General features: G+C 28.9%; 1 protein-coding gene across 1 annotated transcript; it reads left to right on the forward strand.

Annotated features, from left to right (window-relative positions):
- Positions 1–2,055: 2,055 nt before the first annotated feature.
- LOC135925452 (uncharacterized) lies at positions 2,056–3,172 on the forward strand. Its single transcript, XM_065460784.1, has 2 exons — positions 2,056–2,529; positions 2,648–3,172. The coding sequence occupies exons 1-2, from the start codon at positions 2,056–2,058 to the stop codon at positions 3,170–3,172; spliced, it is 999 nt and encodes a 332-aa protein (XP_065316856.1).
- Positions 3,173–24,538: the final 21,366 nt, after the last annotated feature.

Consider the following 24,538-nt stretch of genomic DNA (forward strand, 5'->3'; position numbering starts at 1 on the left):
TGTCAATTCAGCGAAACTTTTATCGTGAAACACTTTTTCGCTAAACTTTTATTGCGAATGGATTTTATAGCGAAACTTTTATCGCGAATCCATAATAGCGATAACTATTCCGCGAATGCAATATCGCGAAACAAATATCACGAATTCTTTATAGCGAAACCTTTATCGCGAAACCTTTATCGCGAAACCTTTATCGCGAAACCTTTATCGCGAAACCTTTATCGCGAAACCTTTATCGCGAAACCTTTATCGCGAAACCTTTATCTCGAAACCTTTATCGCGAAACCTTTATCGCGAAACCTTTATCGCGAAACCTTTATCGCGAAACCTTTATAGCGAATACATTACCGCGAATATAATATGCGAAACAAATATCGCGAAACAAATATCGTGATTTTTTTATAGCGACACCTTTATCGCGATTTTTTTATAGCGAAACCTTTATCGCGAAACCTTTATTGCGATGCGAATACATTACCAACTTTTATCTCTAATCAATAATCGCGAAAATTTTATAGCGAAACCTTTATCGCGAAGAAGTTAATACATTAGCGCGAACCTTTTTCGCGAATCAATAATTGCGAAAATTTTATAGCGAAACCTTTATCGCGAAACCTATAAAGCGAAGTTATTATCGCAAAACCCAAATCGCGAAGACAATGTAGCGATTTCGCGAAACAGATATCGCGAAACATATATCCCGAAACATATATCGCGAATTTATTATAGAGAATTTAATATCACGATAATTGCTAATAAGGACTAATTTATTTTGAATCATTTTTTTATAATTATATTATTTGAATAATATTTTTTTAATTCACATAGTTTGTAATCTTTTAACCTTAAAAAATTTATATAATGATTAATAAACTTAGATCTGGTTTATGAAATTTGTTATTGAAATACACTTTTTTCGCTATCCTATCCTTTTCTTCGAAGTTCTTATTTTATAATAATCGCGCACAAGGAACTCAGTTTTATCAATATATTAATCATTGAGTTTATTAGTTAAATCTTGATATTTACTGACGAAATTGATATCTGGGTAGCATTCCTATTTATTGTCTGATGACTTAATATTTATAAATTTATCAATCAATTTTGGCCAAGGTTAGCAAGTCAGTCAATTGACCAGTCAAATGACTAAATTTTGACGGGTCAATTGAAGGGGGGAGGATTAGGCATACAAGGTGGTGATCAAAATATTTCAAGTTATATCATAAATTTCAGAAATAAAAGCGGCTTTTAATAGAAAATCATGGAGAAAGCAATAACTTCCATAAGAAGCAATCAGATTTCAATCTCAAGCAATGAAATTAGATTTGACCACCATGGCCATTAAGAGAAGTGGCATTACTAACAATTCCTAGATCTACTTCTTCTTCGGAAAGAAATTGGTCGATTTGTGTCAATAATCTTACTAAAGAAATTGACTGAAGATTTAGACAAAAAGAAAATTGATTAAAAAATATTAAAGAAAATGATGATATTCAATATAAAAAAATATTTATTTGATTTTAAACATTTGACCGGTCAAATGCACAACCGTGGTTTTGGCAGTCACTATTCTTAAACAGTGTAGATGAATAAATTCTACAACATTACTGTTTAGAATATCAATTTTAAATGGCAATTCAAAAATAAATTACATCTAAGTGAAATAAGGGATTTCCTCAATTTAAAATATTTATTAATTTATTATTTTACGATCTTTATAGATATCTTTTTATCTTTTCTGTTTATTTGAAGGGGGGGGGGGCGTGATAAAATTTTTAGTATAATAACTCGGCATTAATTTCAATTAATTTAAATATAATATTTTGATATGGGTTCTTATTGAATCTTAAATAATTTTAAAATATAATTAAAAAAATAGCTACACTAAAAATTAACAAATAATTAATGACATATTTGATAAATTATAACTATTTTAAAAAAAAAATATTGCCGAAATTTAAAAAAAAAAATTTTCTCGTCTGGCTGGTGCCATTCCTTTGGTTATAAATTATAAATATTTTCGCCATTCCTCTTTATTTCGGAGTCTTATAAAATATGTTATCAAGCAAAAATAAGGAGATCCTAACTTTTAAAAATTATTTGTTCCGCCTGGATAAAGTAGTCTCAGATATTAATTATTATAGATGTATCAATCAGGATATTTTTAAATGTCCCGTACGACTTACAAAAATAAATGGTAAGATAAAAGATAATAAAGAAATACACAATCATCCAGAAAATCCAATCGAAATGGAAACCAAGAAAATAATCAATTCAATTAAGAATGAAGCTTTGAATAATACTATGGAAACTCCAAACTTTATTGTGGCGAAACACGTATCTCGATTAAGTGATTCTATATCAATGGCACTACCATCACCGAATCTTATGAAACGTATAATTCACCGAACGCGGAGTTCAAACAGTTTTGCACCTCCGAATCCTAGCAGCCTTATTGAGCTGGTAATTCCGCATGAATATTCAATTACAGATAAGTATGAGGATTTCATACTTAATGATGATGGTCCGGTAAGATTTTCTATAAATTTTTTGAACAAATATAACTAAATCCTTCATTTTTATTGCGATAACTGCCCGATAAGAATCACTTTATTATAATTGCTTATTTATTTATCATGTATGCTAGGTTCCCGACCATGTTATCATATTTGGAACAAGAAAAAATTTAGACTTCTTAGCTTCATGCGAACATTGGTTTTCTGATGGTACATTTAAATCGTCGCCACCTTTATTTACGCAAATTTATACAATTCATGGGATTAAAAATAATAATGATTTACCTCTCATATATATATTGACCAATAGAAAGGATTATGAAACATATAAAAGTATATTTACTATTATAGGTGACAACTTAATATCAACTTCAAAAAAAATAATGACGGATTTTGAAATGGCCAGGGTAAAAGCTTTTAATGAAGTGTTTCCCAGTTCGCAACACAAATGTTGCTATTTCCATTTTGGCCAATCCTTTTGGCGAAACATTCAAAAATATCCAAAAATATCGCAGAAATATAAAACAGATGTGGAATTTAATATACAACTTAGAATGATGGTTTGCTTAGCATTTGTGCCACCCTTAAATGTAGTTGAAACATTTGAATTACTAATAAACTCCGAATTTTATTCTAATAATCAATTGTTACTTTAGCCTCTAATTGAAACTTTTGAAAAGCTTACATTGGTAAAACGTTTGGTAGAGGCAGACTACCTGCTTTGTTTAATATTGAACTATGGAATTGTTACCAATAACGGGGAAGCGAAAACCAACAACGCGGTTGAAGGGTGGCATAGATGCTTCAGTTCCCTCCTAACAAGTCACCATCCAAACATGTGGAAATTTATATCAAGTTATCTATATATCTATTATTTTAAAATGATTTAAAAAGTATAAAGATTTACTAATAAACTATATAATTTATATTCTAGGCTTAAAAAAACAACAATGGTTGACAGTTAAAAATTGCTCAATATAATTCTAATGAAACACCCTCTACCTCGAGAAAAAAATATCTAAATCTAAATGCGAGAATAGTAACTTGTTTCTGACTGATCAAGATTAGATTATCTTAAAGGAATCGCTATTAATATAACATTTAATGTTTAATTTTTTAAATTCTTATCTACAAATAATAAAAATTTTCTTTGTTTTTATATAATAGTCCCAAATTTTTTATATTTGCATTATTTTTTTGTGACAAAAATATAGGAAGTTCTACTTTGGTATAAAATTTAGCTAGCTACATACAGACTCATTCATCAAGATACAGATTTTATGAGGGTATTTACAAATTCTTTATGTGACGAAGTCTTTCTCTACCACATCAATCCCACGATTAATATTTCAAAAATAACTACCTTTCGTCATGCATTATAAAATTATTTTAAAATTCATATTCCTAGCCCTTGAGTCATATAGTTGTTGTCCCTTATAAATATGATCCCTTTTGATGAGCAACATTATTATTAAAATATTATTATAAAATAATACTCAAGTATTACACTAAAGGGCAAAGTTTAAAACGATTTTAACCAGTCTTTGTCCAAATCAGTGATTTTAAAATTTTACACTTCAGTTATATATATTTAACAAACAAACTATTGGTTTAGACGATATGATATAGCAATGCTCTACTTTTTCCTTCACATATTCAATAAATAAAAAAATCTTTTTTAAAAAACTTTTTATAAGGAAATTTATTTTGTAAGGATATTTATTCTATATGTAAATTAGATATAAAAAAAATATGAACTAAAGGGATCTATTAAAATAAGATAATACTTGCTATACCATTTCCTATTTTAACTTAAGAAAAGGACTGTGGAGAATATAATGTATTCACTTTAACAGGGGCTTGTATACCTATCTATAAATGATATCAACCCTCTCAAAACTTTTAACCTCCTACCAAATATAAAAAATTAAAAAAAGAAAATACCATTCATCCCTTTCCAATTTTTCAAATAATGATAATTATTTCATAACTATCTATCCCCCCTCTAATTTCAATGATGCTTCTCTAATGAGTTCGCAGTTCAAGTTACGATATTTACCTTGCTATAAAAAAAATTGGTTGAATTAATTTTGTTATATTATACCTCTAAAATTCCTTAAGGTTATTAATTATTTAAATATTGGCATTTGGTTAACTTTTTTAATATACTATATTCTCATTTGATTTGATAACAATGTAATTGAGCTTGGGTGGCTTCGTGGTCATGTCATGAATAATAAAAATAAAACTAAAATTAAAATACATCATTTTTTTTGGTTATATTTTTTTAAAAATTATTTTTATTTTTTTTACGGCATTAAAAATGATCTAAATTTTTTTTATTAAACAATAGGTCAACCTATTCGCTTGATGAAAATAATTAGCTATACTAATTATTTTAAATTTTACCATAACCAGTCTATTTCATTTTGATATAACATTTTCCAAAGTTGTCGCAAGTTAGGTCATCTGTCGGAAAAGTTTCCAAGCTTAATTTTCTTTTGGCTAAAATATCGAGTTAGCCTTTTATCTTTAAATCCTCATATTTTGAAATAGGAAAAAAGTTGATTTTATAAATAATGATAGTAATATTTTTTTAAGATATTTCATTTAATTTTTTTATCATAATAGCTTTCTTTAGATTCTTTGTTCAATCTAAATTTGATTCAAATTTTTGAAATTCAACTTGGTTCATACTCAGGGTTGCCAGGTCAAAATTTTCAAATTGCGGGAGAATTTGGTATTATGCGGGAGAAACATAAAAATTGCGGTAGAAATATAAAAATTGCTAAAAAAAAAAATTTTTGCGGGCGGCCTTCGGCCGGGATTTTGAATTTAATTATCCGCCTATTATTTTTTATAATTAGTTTATATAAATACAAACGGTAACTATTTTTCAAAATACAATAACATCTTGATTTATTAAAATATATTAATTTATAAAAAAAACCAACGATCTTTTTTAAATATAAAAAAACGATTTTAATTTTACAATTAAAAATATATTTTATGCAAATGTCCCTCAAAATGACCAATATTGGAAATCTACCGTGTGTGTGTATAACATTATAGGGGCGCTTAATTATCACGTATCACGTTTAAATACATAATAAGGTACTCCAAAATAAGATATAATACAGATGCAACTACAGTTGCGGCAATTGTACTTATCTTGTAGTACAACATTCACAGAGATACTTATCATCACAATGTTGGTATAATCTATTTTCCATAATAACGACTTTAATATAAATGAAAATTATACTTGTAGAACAAAAATGAGCAAGGCTATCATTAATGTTTTAAGACCTAAATCCAGGAGGTCAATTTTTGACGATTTGAAAGATGGGCATATATACGCAATTCTAACAGATGCATCTAATAAGGGAAATTTTCCCCTTGTTCAACAAAATTAAGGGCGTTTCAATAAAACTATTGAATTTTTTCCCCTCAAATAGTGAAAAATCCATGTTATATTCATGGAAGGCAGGTAAAGAAAAACCAAAAAAATATTTGAAATCTTTTATTTAATTTAACTTTATTTTTATTACTATTACCACTACTGAAGATATTGAAAATTTTACAACTATATATATTATTATTTTAATACTATTTACATATATATAATTTACAATTTGTTTTAAGGTTACTTTAAGAAAAGTTACAGTTTACAATTTGTTTTAAGGTTAAGTTATTTTAACGTTTTACATATACAAATACGATATCTTTTTTTAAAGGTCGCACAAAATATATTTCACAAAAAGAAAAAAAGGTCATTAAATAAATTTAAAAAGAAATTAAGAAAATATAAATTTCAAAGGTTATTAAAATATGCAAAATTTATATATTAACATTTCCCTCTCTTTTTTTTTCTTCTTTCCTCATTTTCTTATCTTCACTTACAGTCATTCGTTTCTCAATAGCTCCATTAGTCATTTGCACGTATATCTTTAGATTGTTTGTTTGACCATCTGATTATCGTTTGTTGAATCGATTATCGAACATCATGAAACATCGTTGGTTGCACGTCGTTGGTTGAACATTGCTTGTTGAAATGCTGTTTGTATTGATCATCCCATTTCTCTTTCAAAATTATATATATATATTTTTTTTTACAAAATTTTTTTTTATTTATAACAATCATTTTCTATGTCGTAGTCATATTCTCGCTTTTTTGATATTGAATTTTCGAATTTTGTTGAACTTGAACTTGTTTTTTTTGAACTTGAACTTGTTCACTTCTTCCCCCTCTAAAAAATTTTTCAGTATTATCTATCGATGCTCTCTTCTTTATTTGATCCAAATGTCTCCTAATAATATGATGTCCATTGTCTATTCTGTACGTTAAGTTTCCTTCTTTTTGTATCACCATTTTGTCCCAAATATTTTCTTTAAACGTTTTATACCAAATTTTCTCTCCTACATCTATATCTCTATTGTCCGATATTTTCCTCTTAAATATATTCTTCCATTGGTTTGATTAAATCCCATTTAGTCCTCATTGTTCTTGAAAACATCAATTTGCTAGGTATCATCTTTGTTGTATCATTAGGCGTGTTTCTGTAATTGAACAAAAATTTTTCCAACGCAATGTCCACATCGATTTTCTTGTTGTTTTCCATGTTTCTTTTCATGCTCATTTTCATCGTTCTTACCAAGCGTTCACATTGCCCATTTGATTGATGATGATGCGGTGCTATGAGTATGTGATTTATTCCACGATCTTCACAAAATTTTTTAAATAAATGGCTGGTAAAATTAGTACCATTGTCCGTAACTATTTTGTATGGTATTCCAAATAAACTAACGATTCTCATTAATTCTTTTTTCGTAGATTCAGTTGTTAAGTTTTTCATCCGTGTTATTATTGGAAATTTGCTATATGCATCAATAAATACCATAAAGTTGTCATTTTCAATATTTGCAAAGTCTATATGCACTCTTTCAAAAAACATAGTTGCTTCCTCCCATGTGTTTTGTATGTTATGTGGGTTATCAGCGTATTTATTGCATGTATCACAATTTTTCACTTCTTGATCTATTTCTGTGTTTATACCAGGCCACCACAAGTAATCTCTTGCTAACAATTTCGTTTTGCCTGCTCCTAGATGTCCCTTGTGTGATTCACGTAAGATCTCCTTTCTCATGTTCATCGGTATTATTATTCTGTTCTCCTTAAAAAGACAATCTTTCACCAAGCTTAATTCTATCTCCATATTTTTGTATGTTTTATTTTTAATCGGGTTGTTTTTCCTAATATCATCAATTATTTCCATTAATTCTTCATCCATATTTGTTTCTTTAACTATTCTATTGAAGTTTATTGGGATTTCCCATAATTTGTCATCAATTTTTTCATCTTCTATATTCTTTATCGCATTTTCTGTATTTGTCAATGGTAATTTTGATAAACAATCTGGCACCAAGTTCTGTTTCCCCGGTCTATATATTATTGTGTAATCATAAGCTCCCATTGCTAAATTCCACTTTTGTAAACGCATTGATATTGAAGTATTCTCTTTGAGTGTTTTTGAAAACAAATATATTGGCGGTTTGTGATCTGTTACTATCAATTTTGTCCCAATCAAATATTCTTGAAATTTTTTCATAGCATATGTTATAGATAGAGCCTCTCTTTCAATGTTCGTATAATTTTTTTCGGCTTTTAATAAAGTTCTCGACGCCAATGCTATAGGTTTTTCTTTACCATCACCTTTAATGTGAAATAATATGGCACCTAATCCTTTTTTCGAAGCGTCAGTAGCAATTCCTATAGGCAATTCGGGATTGTAAAAATTTAAAGTTGGCGGACTACTAATCAATGTTTTCAAATCATCAAAACTCTTCTGATATACATCTTCCCATATCCACTTCTCTTTGTTTACAATCTTGTACAGCGGGTCTGCTAAGTCTGCTAAGTCTGCAAAGTTACACAAAAATTTTCTGTAATAACTGGCCATGCCTAAAAATGTTGCTAACTCCTCTTTTGTTGTTGGTTTCGACATGTTTGTAATGGCTTTGATTTTGTCTTCATTTGGATGTATGCCTTTTTTATCTATATCATGTCCCAAAGATCTTATCTCCTTCCTCATAAACATACTCTTGTTGAAGTTTGGTGTCAATCCATATTTTGTTATTTTGTCAAAAACTTTTTTATGTTGTTCAGATGTATTGTATCATTTTTAATTTAGTGGAAGGCAACGGGAGAACTCTTTGTTCATTTTCAAATTTAATTTTATTATATATATCTATATACAAAATTCTTGTCATTATATACATTTTTTATAATAGCGTATTTACATGTTAACAAAGTACATTTGTCCTTTACAATTTCATTTTTCGTTACCGATTTTTTCTTATCTTTTATTACAGTGACCTTTTAAACTAAAAAATATAATATTCAATTTTGGTCATATTTAATATATTTAACAATCATCATCACCAGTTATCAATAAATCATCTATGTAAAATATGACATCTTTCATATCTCAGAAAATTTTATCCATGGTGCATTGAAAAATTGGTGATGACGTTTTTAAACCAAAAGGTAATCTCGTGAATCTATAATAACCCTTGTGCGTTGATATTGTAAGCAAATCTCTAGATTCTTTATGTATTGGTATTTAAAGAAACGCGTTTTTGAAGTCAATTTTCGTAAATTTTTTTCCTTTCGATAATTTTGAAATTAAATCATTAATACGTGGTATCGGATATTTAAAGCCCTCTAATACAGGGTTTATCGTATTTTTAAAATCAGCACATAGTCTCAATGACCCATCACTTTTATAAACTGGAGTGAGTGGACTTGCCTATCGTACTTCATCTACCGGTTCTATTATCTTGTCATCAATCCATTTTTGTAATTCTTTTGTTATTAAATCAAGTCTTTTATATGGAACGCGTCTTGGTGGTATAATTTTTATTTTAGCATCTTGTTTCAAATGTAATTTAACATCACTACGATATATAGGTTTTTTATTAATTTTTGAATTGCATTCTTTTATTAATTTTTCTATCGTATCATTATCACTTTCCTCGATTAGATTCACAAATTTATTAAGTATGTTTCCAAAAACTTTTATCGACGTTCTTCCCAGAAGTGCATTCTTGTCACTTTCGACTACATACGCATCTAGGTTTTGAGTTTTGTCTTCATATCTCACTTTTATTTGAACGATTCCTAGCACCTTAATTCTTTTCCCTTCATAGCCAGTCAGTTTCGTGTCCGATTTATTCAAGACTTTGATTCCTAACTTTCTAGCAATATTAATCGGCAATATCGAAAATCACGACACGGTATCGATCTGCATGTCTATCGGTATATCGTTAAGGTATATCGTAACTTTGTAAGCATCATTTGCCTTGTCATCATCTTCCATATTATTCACATCAACGTTAAATAAATTGTGTTTCTTTTTATCATTATTATCCTCTTTTATTTCTTCTATATCGACGGTATTTATATTATTCGAATATCTGGATAGATTATTATTATTGTCTCTATATATGTTGTTGTATGACTGATTATTGTTTCGATTATTATTGTATCTTGGTATGTATCTTGATTCGTTTTGATGTCTATAATATCTATAATTATTTTCATTATATTTATAATTATCATCATTATTATATCTATAGTTATTGTAGTTGTTATTATAATTATTTTTATTGTTAAATCTTATAAAATTATTATACGGTCTTGTCCCATTATACCCCCTATTATTATCATAAACTCTAGGATTATAATTATTCCGATAACCTAGTTCATAATTATTTGCATGTCTCGAATTAAAATTGTTTTGATATCGAGGATTAAAATTGTTTTGAAAACGAGGATTGAAATTATTCTCTTGATAATTATTTCTTTGATAACTGTCGTATCTAGGCCTCCATTGATTTCTATGAACGTAATACGTTTGTGCATCCACCCCTCTATTTCTATCATCGTATTTTATCATTCTTCTATCCGTATCAGCTGATTGTCTTTCTGCATTTCTATTTGTTTTATTTCGGTTGTGTCTCCCTCTATTTTTATATTATCAATTTTATTAATTATTTTGTCATAAGCTTCTTCATCCTCAATCACCTTTCCTATTTTTATTATCTCAAGAATATCTAAACTTTCTACATGTGAAATTTTCTAACGTATATCTTTATTGGTTGAAAATATTTTTATTCTCTCTATAGCTCTACTATAATTACTAAATTTGCATTTATTACTTAACAAACATAATCTTGGTAAATATATCAGATTCGAGATGATCAATAAATTGCATGTCAGCTTTCTGATCTGATAATGCCTCAGTGAATTTGGTAAAAACAGAGTGTATTTACAGAAGTGAGTCAGCACAATGTTGGTTGCGATATGTTCCTAATACCCGCCATCGATAGAATTTTAAAATTTTATAAACCTTTAAAAAATATTTCTTAAATAGTCCTAACATTTTGAAAATTTTTTTCAACAATGAATGGCAGAGGTATATTTAGGAATGATTTCACATGTAGAATGTGAGTTGCAATCAGAAGAATCTTAACAAAGATTCACAAAATTATGCTGCAGATGTGTCCATCTTTACAGTTAAAAATTGACAATAAATTTTATGGCGCCATTGCTAAAACTTAATTATATTTTATTTGAGATTTAAATAATAGAACTAAATGTTTACCGTCGTTATTGAGATTATAAAATTCCTGGCATGACATATTATACATTATTTAACCATTAGCTCGTTCTCTAATGTTGTTAAATGCGATTTCTCTCCTTTTTCCAGGCAGTCCTCTTCAGGCTAAAAATGCGCTCGGATGAGGCATAAGAATGAGGTAAGGAGAAGTATTGGCGAATCATAAAAAATGGAGAGAATTACAATCTCTTCAAACAAGACATCAATGTCTTTCGGTATTTTTAATATATTTATTAAATTATAAAAACCATCAATTGATGGTTTCTGTTCCAATGTCATAATATTTATACAATTGTAAATAGAGTTATTAAAATCAAATTTTGATTGTAAATATTCTAAAATTGTCTTAATAAAAATATCTGCTTCATTTAAAAATGTATTAATTAGAGTATTATTTGAACATTTTAATAATAATATTTTTAGCAATAGCGCCATAAAATTTATATCAATTTTTAACTATAGAGATGAACAGAGCTGTAGCATGATTTTGTAAATCATTTTTAATAAAGAATATTCTGATTGCAACTGAATATTAACTGCATGCAGTAGATTTCCTACATGTGAAACGAATCCCAAATATGCTTCTGCCATTTCATACTCGAAAAAATTTTTAAAAATTTTAGGACAGCCTTTAAAATCTTTATTTAAGAAGTATTTTTTTAAGGGTTTGTAAAATTTTAAAATTCTATCGATGGCAGGTAATGACAACCACCTGATAGGTATATATCGCAACAACTCACACCATTCAAAGTCAGACCACTTCACCAACTCTTTTAATTCATTAACTCCTTTAGTTGAACTAAATTCGTTAAAACATTTCATCACAATTATTTCGACATCCATAGATAGTACATTAATTGCCTTCTTGCAAGAATTATGTAGTATATATGGCATATACAGCCAATTGGTATTAATTCATTTGTGCTGCCTCAATTCGCTAACTTTAGTTTTTGCCAAAATTTACAGAGGCATTATCAGCCCAGAAAGCTGGCATGCAAATTATTGATAACCCTGAAACAACTATATTTACCAATATGTGGCTAGCTATATTGTTGGATTTTTCACTATCCGAGGAAAAAATTAATTTTAACAGTTTTATTGAAATGTTCTTATTCTTGTTGAAATTGCGAAGGATCGAGGGAAATGTTTTATTATTTTCCTTATTAGATCACATTTTAATGATATATATAGAGCTCTGTGAATGTTGAACTACATAATAGATGTATACGATTTCCGCAAATATAGTTTCATTTTGAGAATATTTTTGTATTGCAATCGATGTTGATATACTCCCCTGTACTGACTAATATGAATGAAATAATGTTGATTTATTATTGGATAAAAATAAAACAGGATAGAAAGAAATTTACAAACTAGACATGTTTTTCGAATAAATATTTAAAATTTATTTTAAAAATATAAAAATAATAATCAATGTCTCAAAATTATTATTTACATATTAAAAACGTTAAAATACTTTTTTAAAAAATTGTGGGAGAAATAAAAAAATTGCGGTAGATTTTTGCGGGAGATTTCCAATTGCGGTAGTTTTGCGGGAAAGAGATATCTGCGTGTAAACTAAAAAATTTGCAGGAGTCTCCCGCTGATGGGGGGAGAATGGTAACCCTGTTCATACTTAAAGGTGTGCTATTGTCTATTTCTCTTATTAGTATTAGTTTTTGTTTATTGACTAGGAAAACTGATTGATGGAATAGTAAGTACTAATCTGGAATTTCATATGGTATGAGCTCACCCAAAAATATTTGTTTGTTTCGCATGTTGCCAATCGTGGCAATTTTATCCTATTTTGTCTAAAAACTATTTACCAAACGAATTGAAGAATCAATGTAATAAATTTCAATTATTAAGTTCCAGATTAAATGCTTCTAGAAATTTGGTTTGTTTTACGTTTTAATGGGTGAAATAGATTTTATTTCTCTTATAGTACGGTTACCTTTTTGTGTGTGAAAAAAATGACTGAAGAATTAATAAATATTAGCGCAAACCAGCTATTTTCCATTCTATCAATAATGCCAAATTAGGCAATTTTTCTTATTTTGCTAATAAACTTTTTCTTTATACTGTCTATTAAACGAATTAAATTATAATTAATACTGAACATCGATAAAATTTTCGGAATAAATTATTTCAGTCGCTTAAATCATAGATTTGCCAAAATTTTTTTACTAATAGTTTTTTCCTTTTACGAGCTACTATATACTCGTTTAAATACTCAATTGGTACTAATAAAGCAAGAAATATTGAATAATATACAATTAGTTCGTAGAACTATTCAGCCGCAAATTTAACGGCGCTGATATTAAAATATATAAATCTTGTCTATTCCTAAGTTGAAGCATATAAAGAAATTACTCAGAATTATCAAACTATTATGGTAATTATAGATATAAATAGCTTAAACCTTTGATTTTGAAGGATACGATCAAGTTAGAATATTTTGAAAGAATTAAATAAAAATGTAAATATAAGCCTAAAAAAATATGTAAAGATTTATTTTTAATTCTACATTCAAATGCTGGCTCAGAAATTAGTTTAATGAATATGATTAGGCGAAAAAATCCTACTTCGGTCTCATTTGATTTATTAGAGGCCGAATTAATGGTAAAGCAGAATTTTGACATGAATTGCCAAGAGTTAAAATTTATTTCATATATAATAAACTTTTAAATAAAATAAATTCCTTCCGATAAATATGTAGATTTGGATATAATTTTTATATATTTTGATTTAATAAATATGGATAATATTCAATTTAAATTTATAAATTATAATTTTAAAAATATTATTCACCAATATTTATATATAAAAGAATTGCAGTTGTCGCGCTTTCCCCCTTTTTATCCTTTTAGTCTAAAAATCCCACCTCACTCTTAGAATATGGGAGGTATGGCCGGGCCTAAAAATTTTTGCAATTTACAAATTGAGAAAATTGAATATGACATTTATTTAATATAATTAAAATATAGCCACTTTTTATAATTATTTTTTATTATCCTTCATTTATATACTATTCTCAAAATTTAGAAAATGTTTTTAACAAACCAACCCCCCCCCCCTCTCACCCTTGTCGTGATAAAATATGTAAGAGTTGTTGTAAATGTTAGATTTAATTTGCATAAAGAATTCTTTTGGATTTTGTTGTACTTTATATTTAATTTGCATAAGGAATTCTTTTGGATTTATTATTATAACGCGTGATAAAAATATTATATTTGAATAGTTATGAATATTAGTTATAAGAAGATTGTAAAGAGTATAAAAAGGCCAATTTTTACCATACAAAACATCTTTCATAATTATTAACTTTTTTGTATTTTATTTTTTATTTTTATTTTTATTAATCTTTTTTATTATTTTTACTTTAATAATTTTGTTAATTTGTTGAATAAAGGATGAAATTGATTTCATCATTTCGTGATTCCTAATTATTATTAATTTCTTTATATATATATATATATATTTGTTTTCTTTTTTTATTTTAGGTCTCAAAAGCCTTACTTTAAACATTCCTAATTATTATTAATTTCTTTTTATATTTAGGTTTTGATTCACAATGACAAATCGCCTCATTGTGACAATGGTGTTGGAGAGAGGAGGCAACAGGACCATTACAACTTTCAGTCTAATGCCAACCTCATTGTGACAAGGGTAAATAAATAAACACTCCATTTGCCCTGGTTTCCCGATATTGGAATATCTTTATTTTCTTGATTTGGAACATTTTCTATCTATTTTCGAAAAATCCTGATTTTTTTTATTCCATTTTATTAGAAAAAATGAGTAAAAGTGCTTATAATTTGAGTAGAAGCGTTTAGCTGTATTTTCATAAAAACGCTGTGATTTAAATTGAACTGGTATTATTTTAAAAAATCATGAAAACTATTTTACGTTTTTTAATTTTTATATTGTTTTAGTTAGACTTGTGAAATGAGCAAAAATAAAAAACTAAAATAACTGAAGATCTAATGATTTATTTCCATAATTTATTCTTCATAAATATTACAAATTTATGTAATCCAATAGAATATTTTCAATTTTTTTTTTTGATTAATCATAACTTTGCAGTTATTTCTATTTATGCGAAATGAAGAAAAAGGAGAGGTCAAAATATTCAAATTTTATATCAGAAAGTTATATCGATGTGCATTATCTAAAAATTGTAATTAGGAGGCATTAATTATCAGTAAAATCTTCTATAATTTTTAAAAATAATCTGAGAAAATCAATAAAAAATTCTTAGCTTTTAATATATTTTTTTATCTAGATTGGAAAATACGTATTTCATTTACTTTAAATGACATAAAGCACACTTTAAAATTTTATGTGGGGGGGGGGGAACTTATTCTGGTAAAAACTTAACCCAAAATGTCCCCTCCATACTTACAACCATGAGTGAGTGAGACCAGAAAGACTAATATATTTTCTATTACATCAGATAGAGGTTACATGCTTATTAAAAACAATAAGTAATAAAATATTCTTAAAACATTCGCGTTTATGATTTAAAAAACTTCGGTTGGTAAATTGATATTGAATATATCAATTTCACTTAAAATGAATTCATTTTCGCGGTCATGCGCTCGCTATAATAATTTCGCGCAAATACATTCGCGGTAGAAAATTCACTATAAATGGTTCGCGATTAAAGTTTCGCTAAAATGTATTCGCTCTAAAGTATTCGCGGTTTAGGTTTCGCGGAAATAAATTCGCTATAACGAGTTCGCGATCAAAGTTTCGCTAGAATGTATTCGCTATAAAGTATTCGCGGTTAAGGTTTCGCGAAAATAAATTCGCGATAATAAGTTCGCGATATTATAAATGTTTCGCGGAAAAAAATTCCCGGATTTGGTTTCGCGATATTACCTTCGCTATAAAATTCCATCGCGATAAAAGTTTCGCGAAAAAGTGTTTCGCGATAAAAGTTTTGCTGAATTGACCTGATACGAATATAAAAGCATGGTAATAATTTATTCCAAGCAAGTATAAGAAATTTATTAATAAAAAGTAAGTAGACTAGTTGATATTCCTCTATTATATAGAATTATTACAAAATACTAGGTAAAATTCTACTTTTACAGACATATTTGACAGTTAGAGAATATATTAGAGTTAATAATTTAACAAATTTTACTAATCAATGCTATTGATTATAAATATAGCAACAATTTGCATTCAATTATTTAACGCCATCTATTTATTTATTGTTAAATGATATTTATTATAATTATTATACTTTATAGAAATCAATTTACAAATAAAAAGCGATTATTTAAAATATAAATATTATATTCATTATAATAATAAGATATTATTACATTATTAGTAAAATAATTTAATAAAATAAAATAACATAGATTAATTATACATTAATATAAATTTAGCGCTAACATTATAATAATATGCAACAAAATGGCCAAAGTCTATACTATGCATAGGATGTTCAATTACGGCTTTTCGGATATTAAAAAAATAAAGCTGAGATAATTGTATTTTACTATGTTTATGGCTAATCGTTGGCGTAGGTAGAATCCCTCGTTGGGATTCTCGGTCCTAGCAGAGATCCGTTTTCCTAGCTCTTTAAAGAAGTCTAGGGCATGAGAGCCGAACGACGTTAAGATAGTGGCGATTAATGGTAGGAATGTATAATTGGCGGGAAGAGATGGTGAATATTTAGCTAATTTATTCGCCTCGGCATCTAGTATGGCATCTCTATTTATATTGGAAGGGGCAAGAGGATCAATGCATGAGAAACCCAAGTTAGGAATTCCCCCCTCTTCCAAGGGATAATAATCGAACCATCGGGCCGCTTACCATCTGAATTGTAAAGGCCAGTAGGTTCTGGGATGCCGGCGGATTTTAAGGCCCTGGCAATGGTATCATTGCATTTTGAATGCCTAATGAATCTGCCTTTACAGCGCTTGCAGTGTAGTGAGTGACGGCCTTTGGAGTTGACCGACGTTTGACAGAGGATACAGTTATAAGGTATTACCATATCGCAATTCAGTCTAAGACCGATGGCGTGACGTAACATCATTGCTTAGGAGCTGGTCAAGATTTCGGGATGGGAAGGCTTCAAGAAATTTGTATCCACTACCTTCGGAAATGGAGAAGAGTAGAGAATGGTCCTCTGGTTGGCTCCTCGATTTAAGGAATGCAACGGAGTTGCCAACTAGAGGTTTATCCCAATCCTTCTGTAATGCCGACGATAGAGGATCGACTAATGAGACTTCCATAGATCAATTGCCTGTTGGAGTAAGGGGTCAGGATGTTGTGTTAGCGTTTGAATGATGGGCTCGCAGGACGAGCGAGAGGATATGAACGCACTAACAGAAAGTAGGGAAGGTGACCTTATACCAATACCGCCGGATTTGGTTGGTAAGGTAGCCTGTAGCCATGATAACTCCCCAAATTTAAGATTGAGTATATCTTCTGTTAGGCGTTTAATCTCCAGTTCATGTGAAGCAAGGTTGACGTCATATTGAAAGATCCGAGACGCTCGAAGTGTATATAAAATTCTTGGTATTAAAAGGTAGTTCTTTAATAAGAAGAAAGCTTGGTGAGCTGGGAGGCGAGATAGTGTATCTCGCATAAGGAATATCTCTCGTAAGATATCGGCAAAGAACTTGGTAAAGAACTCGTCTTTACCTACTGGAGATCCGAGATGTGTTAAAACGTTCAATGGTGTATGATTGAACATAGTATCGTGGTTAAGGTCAATGATTCCAAGAGGACAATATTCGCTTTTGTCTTGATTAACTCAAAGTCCCAAACTTTTCTCGCTGGATTTTATTATTTGGATTGCCTTCGTGACTTCAGTCGGTGGGCCGCCTAGTATGCCATCGGCGATATACCAGTTATGGAGATTTAGGTTGCATTGGTCATTAATTTCTCGTATTAGAATATTAATGACCAGACAGAACAAAAAGGAACCTAGAGGGTCACCTTGTTGTATATCTTCGTTAGAAGGAATCAATCTATCTCCGAATTAAAGATGTGAGGGATTAGCATAACAATCGAAGATAAATTGTGAGTATTCTGGGTAGAGGGTGAGAATAGGATTTAGAAAAGCTCCACGCCTTAAAGAGTTAAAGGCGTTCGAGAAGTTTATTTTGACTAGGATATCGTTGGTGGGATCCGTTTGTAGTACCTCACATCCACCTTTTACGTTGACTCCTAATTGATTCGGGCAAAGGTGATTGGATATTGTGAACAATAATCTGCTAATTACAAGTTTGGCAGTTAATCGGCGCCAAGTGGTTCCAATAGCGATTGGGCGAATATCTTTATTGGGTTTATGGAGAGCGATGAGTTTAGGTCCGTATAGCAGTGGAATAATGGCGGGTGGTATGCCTCCAGTAAGCATACGGTTGACTAATTGGGTAATTTTTTCTAGAACGTCACATTGTTGTGTTATGTAAGGTGCGGTTAGGTCTTGTAAGAATATTGGGCGAAACCCATCGAACCGAGGTGAGGAATCGCATTTGAAGGAGAGAATAGCCTTTCTAACGTCGCTTGCGGTATAAGTGGCCGCAATTAGAGGAGTTTCAGGGTAAGTCGGTATTTCGTTTTTAAAATTGTGTGATTGGTGTTTTAGGAGAAGGGCCTGATAAGTTACTAAGTCATAGGGAGCCAGTTTATTGTCGGAGGTTGCCAGACGTATGGCGGATTTAACATTCAGGTTATCCAATTTTTTAGATATTAGCCTGGTCTTGGTGAGTACGTCATTTTTGTGATTTCTATTTTTATCTGTGTCGTCACTCGTAAAAGATGTGGTAATGTGATTGATGGGTAAGGGGTAGATTCATAGGCGTAGCCATGGGGGGGGGGGGGCAAGGGGAAATCCCCCCCTTCAGAAATTTATCACTTATTGTAAATATCATTTTTAGCTAATAAAAAATATCCCCCTTGGTCCTTCTTCCACTAGCTGACCCTCAAATATGTATGCATATATCTTAAATTATAATTTAAAAGAAAGAATGTAAAAGTTGATATTTTTTTATAAAACTATTCATCATAATTTATAGATTTTTGGGAAAATAAATTTATAAATATATAAAATGAACCAAAAATGTTTTTTAATAAATGGAATATAAGCCAAAGATAGGTATTAATAATATATCCATAAAGTTACTAAATAATATAATTTATCAAATATAATTTTTTATAAAGTAAGTAATTTTAATTTATTTATCTTAATAAAAGTAAAATATAATTATAAAACTATTGATAAAATTAAATCATAAATTAAAAAAATATTAAAGCACAATACAAACAGTGGAATAATCAAATGACAAACAAGTAATTTTTACCAATATAGCGAATTATATATTTTACAGATAACTATCTTGATAAGGACATCAGAAAATATCTTTTAAAGACATTGTGGGATGAATAATATGAATATTAAATTTAAATATTATTTTTACTTATAATAAATAGATGGCGTTAAATAATTAAATGCAAATTGTTGCTATATTTAATATCAAGAGCATTGATTAGTAAAATTTGCTAAATTATTAACAGTAATATATTCTCTAACTGTCAAATATGTCTGTAAAAGTGGAATTTTACCTAGTATTTTATAACTAAATCTATATAATAGATTAAAATCAACTATATGTCTACTTACTTTTTATAAATAAATTTCTTATAATTGTTTGGAATAAATTATTACCATGCTTTTATATTAAGGTATATACAATACGAGTAATTTATTATATTTTTATTTTATATAAACTAATAAAAATATATTTCATATTTGTTCCAGGCTTATTTTTTTTATTAAAATTTGTAAAAATATTTTATGACTATATATAGACTAAAGTAACCCGGCCGAAGGCCCGCCCAAAAGGGGGTCTAGGGGCGAAGCCCCCAGTAATTTTTTTATTTCCCCCCCCTTATGAAAATCCTGGCTACGCCTATGGGTAGATAGTAGAATCCTTAATTTGTTGGGTCAGGGATTTTTTGCTGGTAGGATCAGGAACTTGTAAGGTAGTAAAGGCAAATGACAGGGTGTCTAGCCAGTGTCTTACAGAAGAATAATTATTTAACAAGGAAGTCAAGTTTTTTGACAGATGTCTCACAACTTGAAGCCTTGCTCCTTTAGGTATTCGTGAAATTACAAATGGTTTTGGTGTCGTTAGAAATATTTCTACATTTGAGTCGGCTGGGTCGAACGTCGAAGCATTTGTGATAGTGAAGGTAGGATTATTGGGTAAGTGAGCACATCAGTCCATGATTTGGGAATGGTGACTATGGGTTGTTTAGTTGTGAGGGCAAGGGCAGAGAAGGCATTAAGGGTTCTAGGAATTGCTGGTGATAAGATGGGTAGCCCAGATTGAGGAAACTTTATTTTATGGTTACTATGAGATGGCAATAGCCCCAATTTGGTTACCTTAATAAGTTTATTGCATAATGGGCAGTTGCATTTGGTAGGTGCTGTGCTGAGGTCTGGTAGGCTCATGGATTAGGAATTTTTTTCATATTTAAGGTGAAGGTGAAGATCATTATTGTTAAAAATCACAGATGTGTTTATGGATAAATCTATGTATTGTTTAATAAATTTAAAATTTTCTTTCTGGAATGATTTTATAATTTTCATTGTTCATCTTTAAATCAGTTTACTATATGTGATCATGATATGTAAGTTTTGATTGCAAAGATGGTTTTACAATGGGGTAATTTATCTATATCATTAGTAATGACATTATTGTGTTGGGGAATTGAGATGAAGAGGGAGAAATACTAATGGTGAGTGAAACCAGAGTGTGTATGCTTGAACACTAAGATGCAATAGAGTGGTATAATATGCCTCAAGGAGGGAAAACCTTTAAGGTTAAAATTCACGAATATGTTTATGGCAAAATTTATATATTGTTCTGTAAATTAAAGTTCAAAATTCATAAAAGTAGGATATGATGAAATTTTTGCTGACAAATGCCATTAATTATATAATCCATTTACTGATAAATTTAAATTTTTCCATCTGGAATATTTCTATAATTTTTATTTTCTATCTTCAAATCAGTTTATTATATGTGATCATGATATAAAAGCTTTGATTGAAAAAAAAAGGTTTCATAAAGGGGTAATTGAACTATATCATTAGTTTGTGGGAATTATGATGAAGAAGGAGAAATGCTGATGGTGAGTGGAACTAGAGTGTGTATACTAAATATATAATAATGAGATTTTTATTGCATCTCATCTTCAGGTTTGCATATTTAAACTAGTTGCAACAGAATTTTACCTTTAAATATGTGGCCTTCTCTTTAAAGTGATAATTTTATAACTCCTTCTTGTGTTGTTAAATATATAGTGTGATTGTATTAAGCATATCATGAGATAAGATTTCTATCAAGTGAAGTATTCAGTTAATATATTGCTTACTTTATAACTAAAAATAATATTAGATTTTTAAGCAATATTTCTTTCTTTGAGAGTCTTATTATTGACATGTTCTGGTTTATAAATCTAAATTGGTACTTTGAGTCATTTCAGAGTTTTTGAATTTTGGTTAATTATTTTGTACTCAGATATTGAATATTTGAATGTTTATTAATTAATCAGATGTATCAAATTAGTTTTTAAGGGTTTTTTAATTGAGTGAAATATAATTTGGGCTTAATTGCTTATTTTTAAATGCGTTAACAGCTGTAAGGATTCTTGCTATAAAAATTTGGAAAAAAATTGGTTGAATTAATTTTGTTATATTATAGATCTAAAATTCCTTAAGGTTATTAATTATTTAAATATTGGAATTAGGTTAACTTTTTTTAATATACTATATTCTCATTTTATTTGATAAGTAATTGAGCTTGGGTGGCTTCATGTCATGTCATGAATAATAAAAAAACAAACTAAAATTAAAATACATCATTTTTTTTGGTTATATTTTTTTAAAAATTATTTTTATTTTTTCTACGGCATTAAAAATAAGCTAATTTTTTTTATTCAACAATAGCTCAACCTAAATCAATGACATATAATATTACACTGTTTGTATTGTGCTTTAATTTTTTAATTTAATTTATGATTTAAATTTATCAATAGTTTTATAATTGCATTTTACTTTTATTAAGATAAATAAATTAAAATTACTCACTTTATAAAAAATTATATTTGGTATATTATATTATTTAATAATTTTATGGATCTATTATTAATAATTATAATACATTTTACTTTTGTCTTAAGACTTATCTTTGGCTAATATCCCATTTATTAAAAAAAACATTTTTGGTTCATTTTATATATTTATAAATTTATTTTCCCAAATATGTATAAATTATGATGAATGGTTTTATAAAAAAAACATCAACCTTTACATTCTTTCTTTCAAATTATTGTTTAAGATATATGCATACATTTTCGAGGGTCAGGGAGTGGGGGGGGGCTAAGGGGGATATTTTTTATTAGCTAAAAATGATATTTACAAAAAGTGATAAATAACATTTTACAAAAATAACAAAAACAACAATTTAATACATATCATTTATCCCTAATCTATCTGGTTTCGATCGTATCCTTTTGGGATATCGATCTTGACTTGTATCTTCTTCCTCCCTCTCCTTTAGATTCATTTCATCGTTATTTTTTATTACATCCTATTTGTTTACTATCTCTTCGGTTTTCTCTTCTACTTCAGTTCTCTCTTCTAATTCGTATCCTTTAATTAATATTGGTCCGTAAGACGTATAATCGTATTACCCGTTATACTTACTTCATAACGTGGTGATCCGAGTATGCCTTTAATAATGGCTTCTTCCCATTTTTTTTATTTATTATTTAAAGACACGACCAAAATTTTTCATTTATCTGGAATTTTTGATTGTGGTATACTAACTTCTTCTTTTTGTTCACCCTCTCGAATATTTTATCTAACAATCCTCTAGGTTTTTTAGTAGTATTTCAGCGGGACTTTGTTCCGTTTCTGTCCCTGGTGCATAAGCGTAGCCAGGATTTTCCTGGGGGGGGATTAAAAAATTATTGGGGGCTTTGCCCCCAGACCCCATTTTGGGCAGGTTTTTTGGCCCGCTTTCGCCCGGCCTTCGTCCGGGTTACCTTAGTCTATATATAGTTATAAAATTTTCAAGATAAGAGGCTAATTTTAATATAAATATACCTGGAACAAATATGAAATATATTTTTATTAGTTTATATAATAAATTATTTGTGTATATACATTAATATAAAAGCATGGTAATTATTTATTCCAAACAAGTATAAGAAATTTATTTATAAAAAGTAAGTAGACATAAAGGTGATATTCCTCTATTATATAGAATTGTTACAAAATACTAGGTAAAATTCCACTTTTACAGACATATTTGACAGTTAGAGAATATATTAGTTAATATTTTAACAAATTTTACTAATCAATGCTATTGATAATAAATATAGCAACAATTTGCATTAAATTATTTTACGCCATCTATTTATTTTAAATAAAAATGATATTAAAATTTAATCTTCATATTATATCCCATAATGTCTTTTAAAGATATTTTCTGATGTCCTTATCAATATTTTATAGTTTTCTGTAAATATATATAAATCGCTATATTGGTAAAAATACTTGATTGTCATATAAATCTACGACATATAATATTCCACTGTTTGTATTGTGCTTTAAATTTTTTATTTAATTTATGATTTAATTTTAATTATAGTTTTATAATTGCATTTTACTTTTATTAAGATAAATAAATTAAAATTACTCTTTGGGGGTCAAGGAGTGGGGAAAGGACTAAGGGGGATATTTTTTATTAGCTTAAAATGATATTCACAAAAAGTGATAAATTTCTGAAGGTGGGGACTTTCCCCTTGTCCCTCACCCTGGCTACGCCTATGCCCTTGTGTATTTCTGTAATTGCAGACTAAAATAGCTAGACTGGTCTAAATCCCTCTCGTTTCTTTTATTCATACTCTGTTTAAAAGTTCGAACTCTGATGATGGTAAGGACTTCCGTGCACTAATGGAATCCCGTTTTTATCACAAAATATATTGAAATCTTTGCTGCTGAATTGGGGTCCGTTATCAGAAACGATTATCTTTGGAAATATGAATCTTGGAAAAATATTTCTTAATATTTTTATCGTGTTTTCGGTTGTAGAGCTAGTCATGGGAACCATTTCTGGCCAGCGACTGCTAGTATCTATCACTACTAACCAATAATGAGTTTGAAATGGTCTAGCATAATCAATATGTACTCGGTGCCATGCTTTTGGTAGTTTTTTAAATTCTTGAAATAAGTTGTACCAATCTTTGTAACACAGGTTTGAATCCGTTAAACTTTTTATAGTCTGCGCCATTTTTGTA

Source organism: Gordionus sp. m RMFG-2023, chromosome 1 (genome assembly GCF_954871325.1).
Source record: "Gordionus sp. m RMFG-2023 chromosome 1, tfGorSpeb1-WG-v2, whole genome shotgun sequence".
Taxonomy (NCBI): Eukaryota; Metazoa; Nematomorpha; class Gordioida; order Chordodea; family Parachordodidae; genus Gordionus; species Gordionus sp. m RMFG-2023.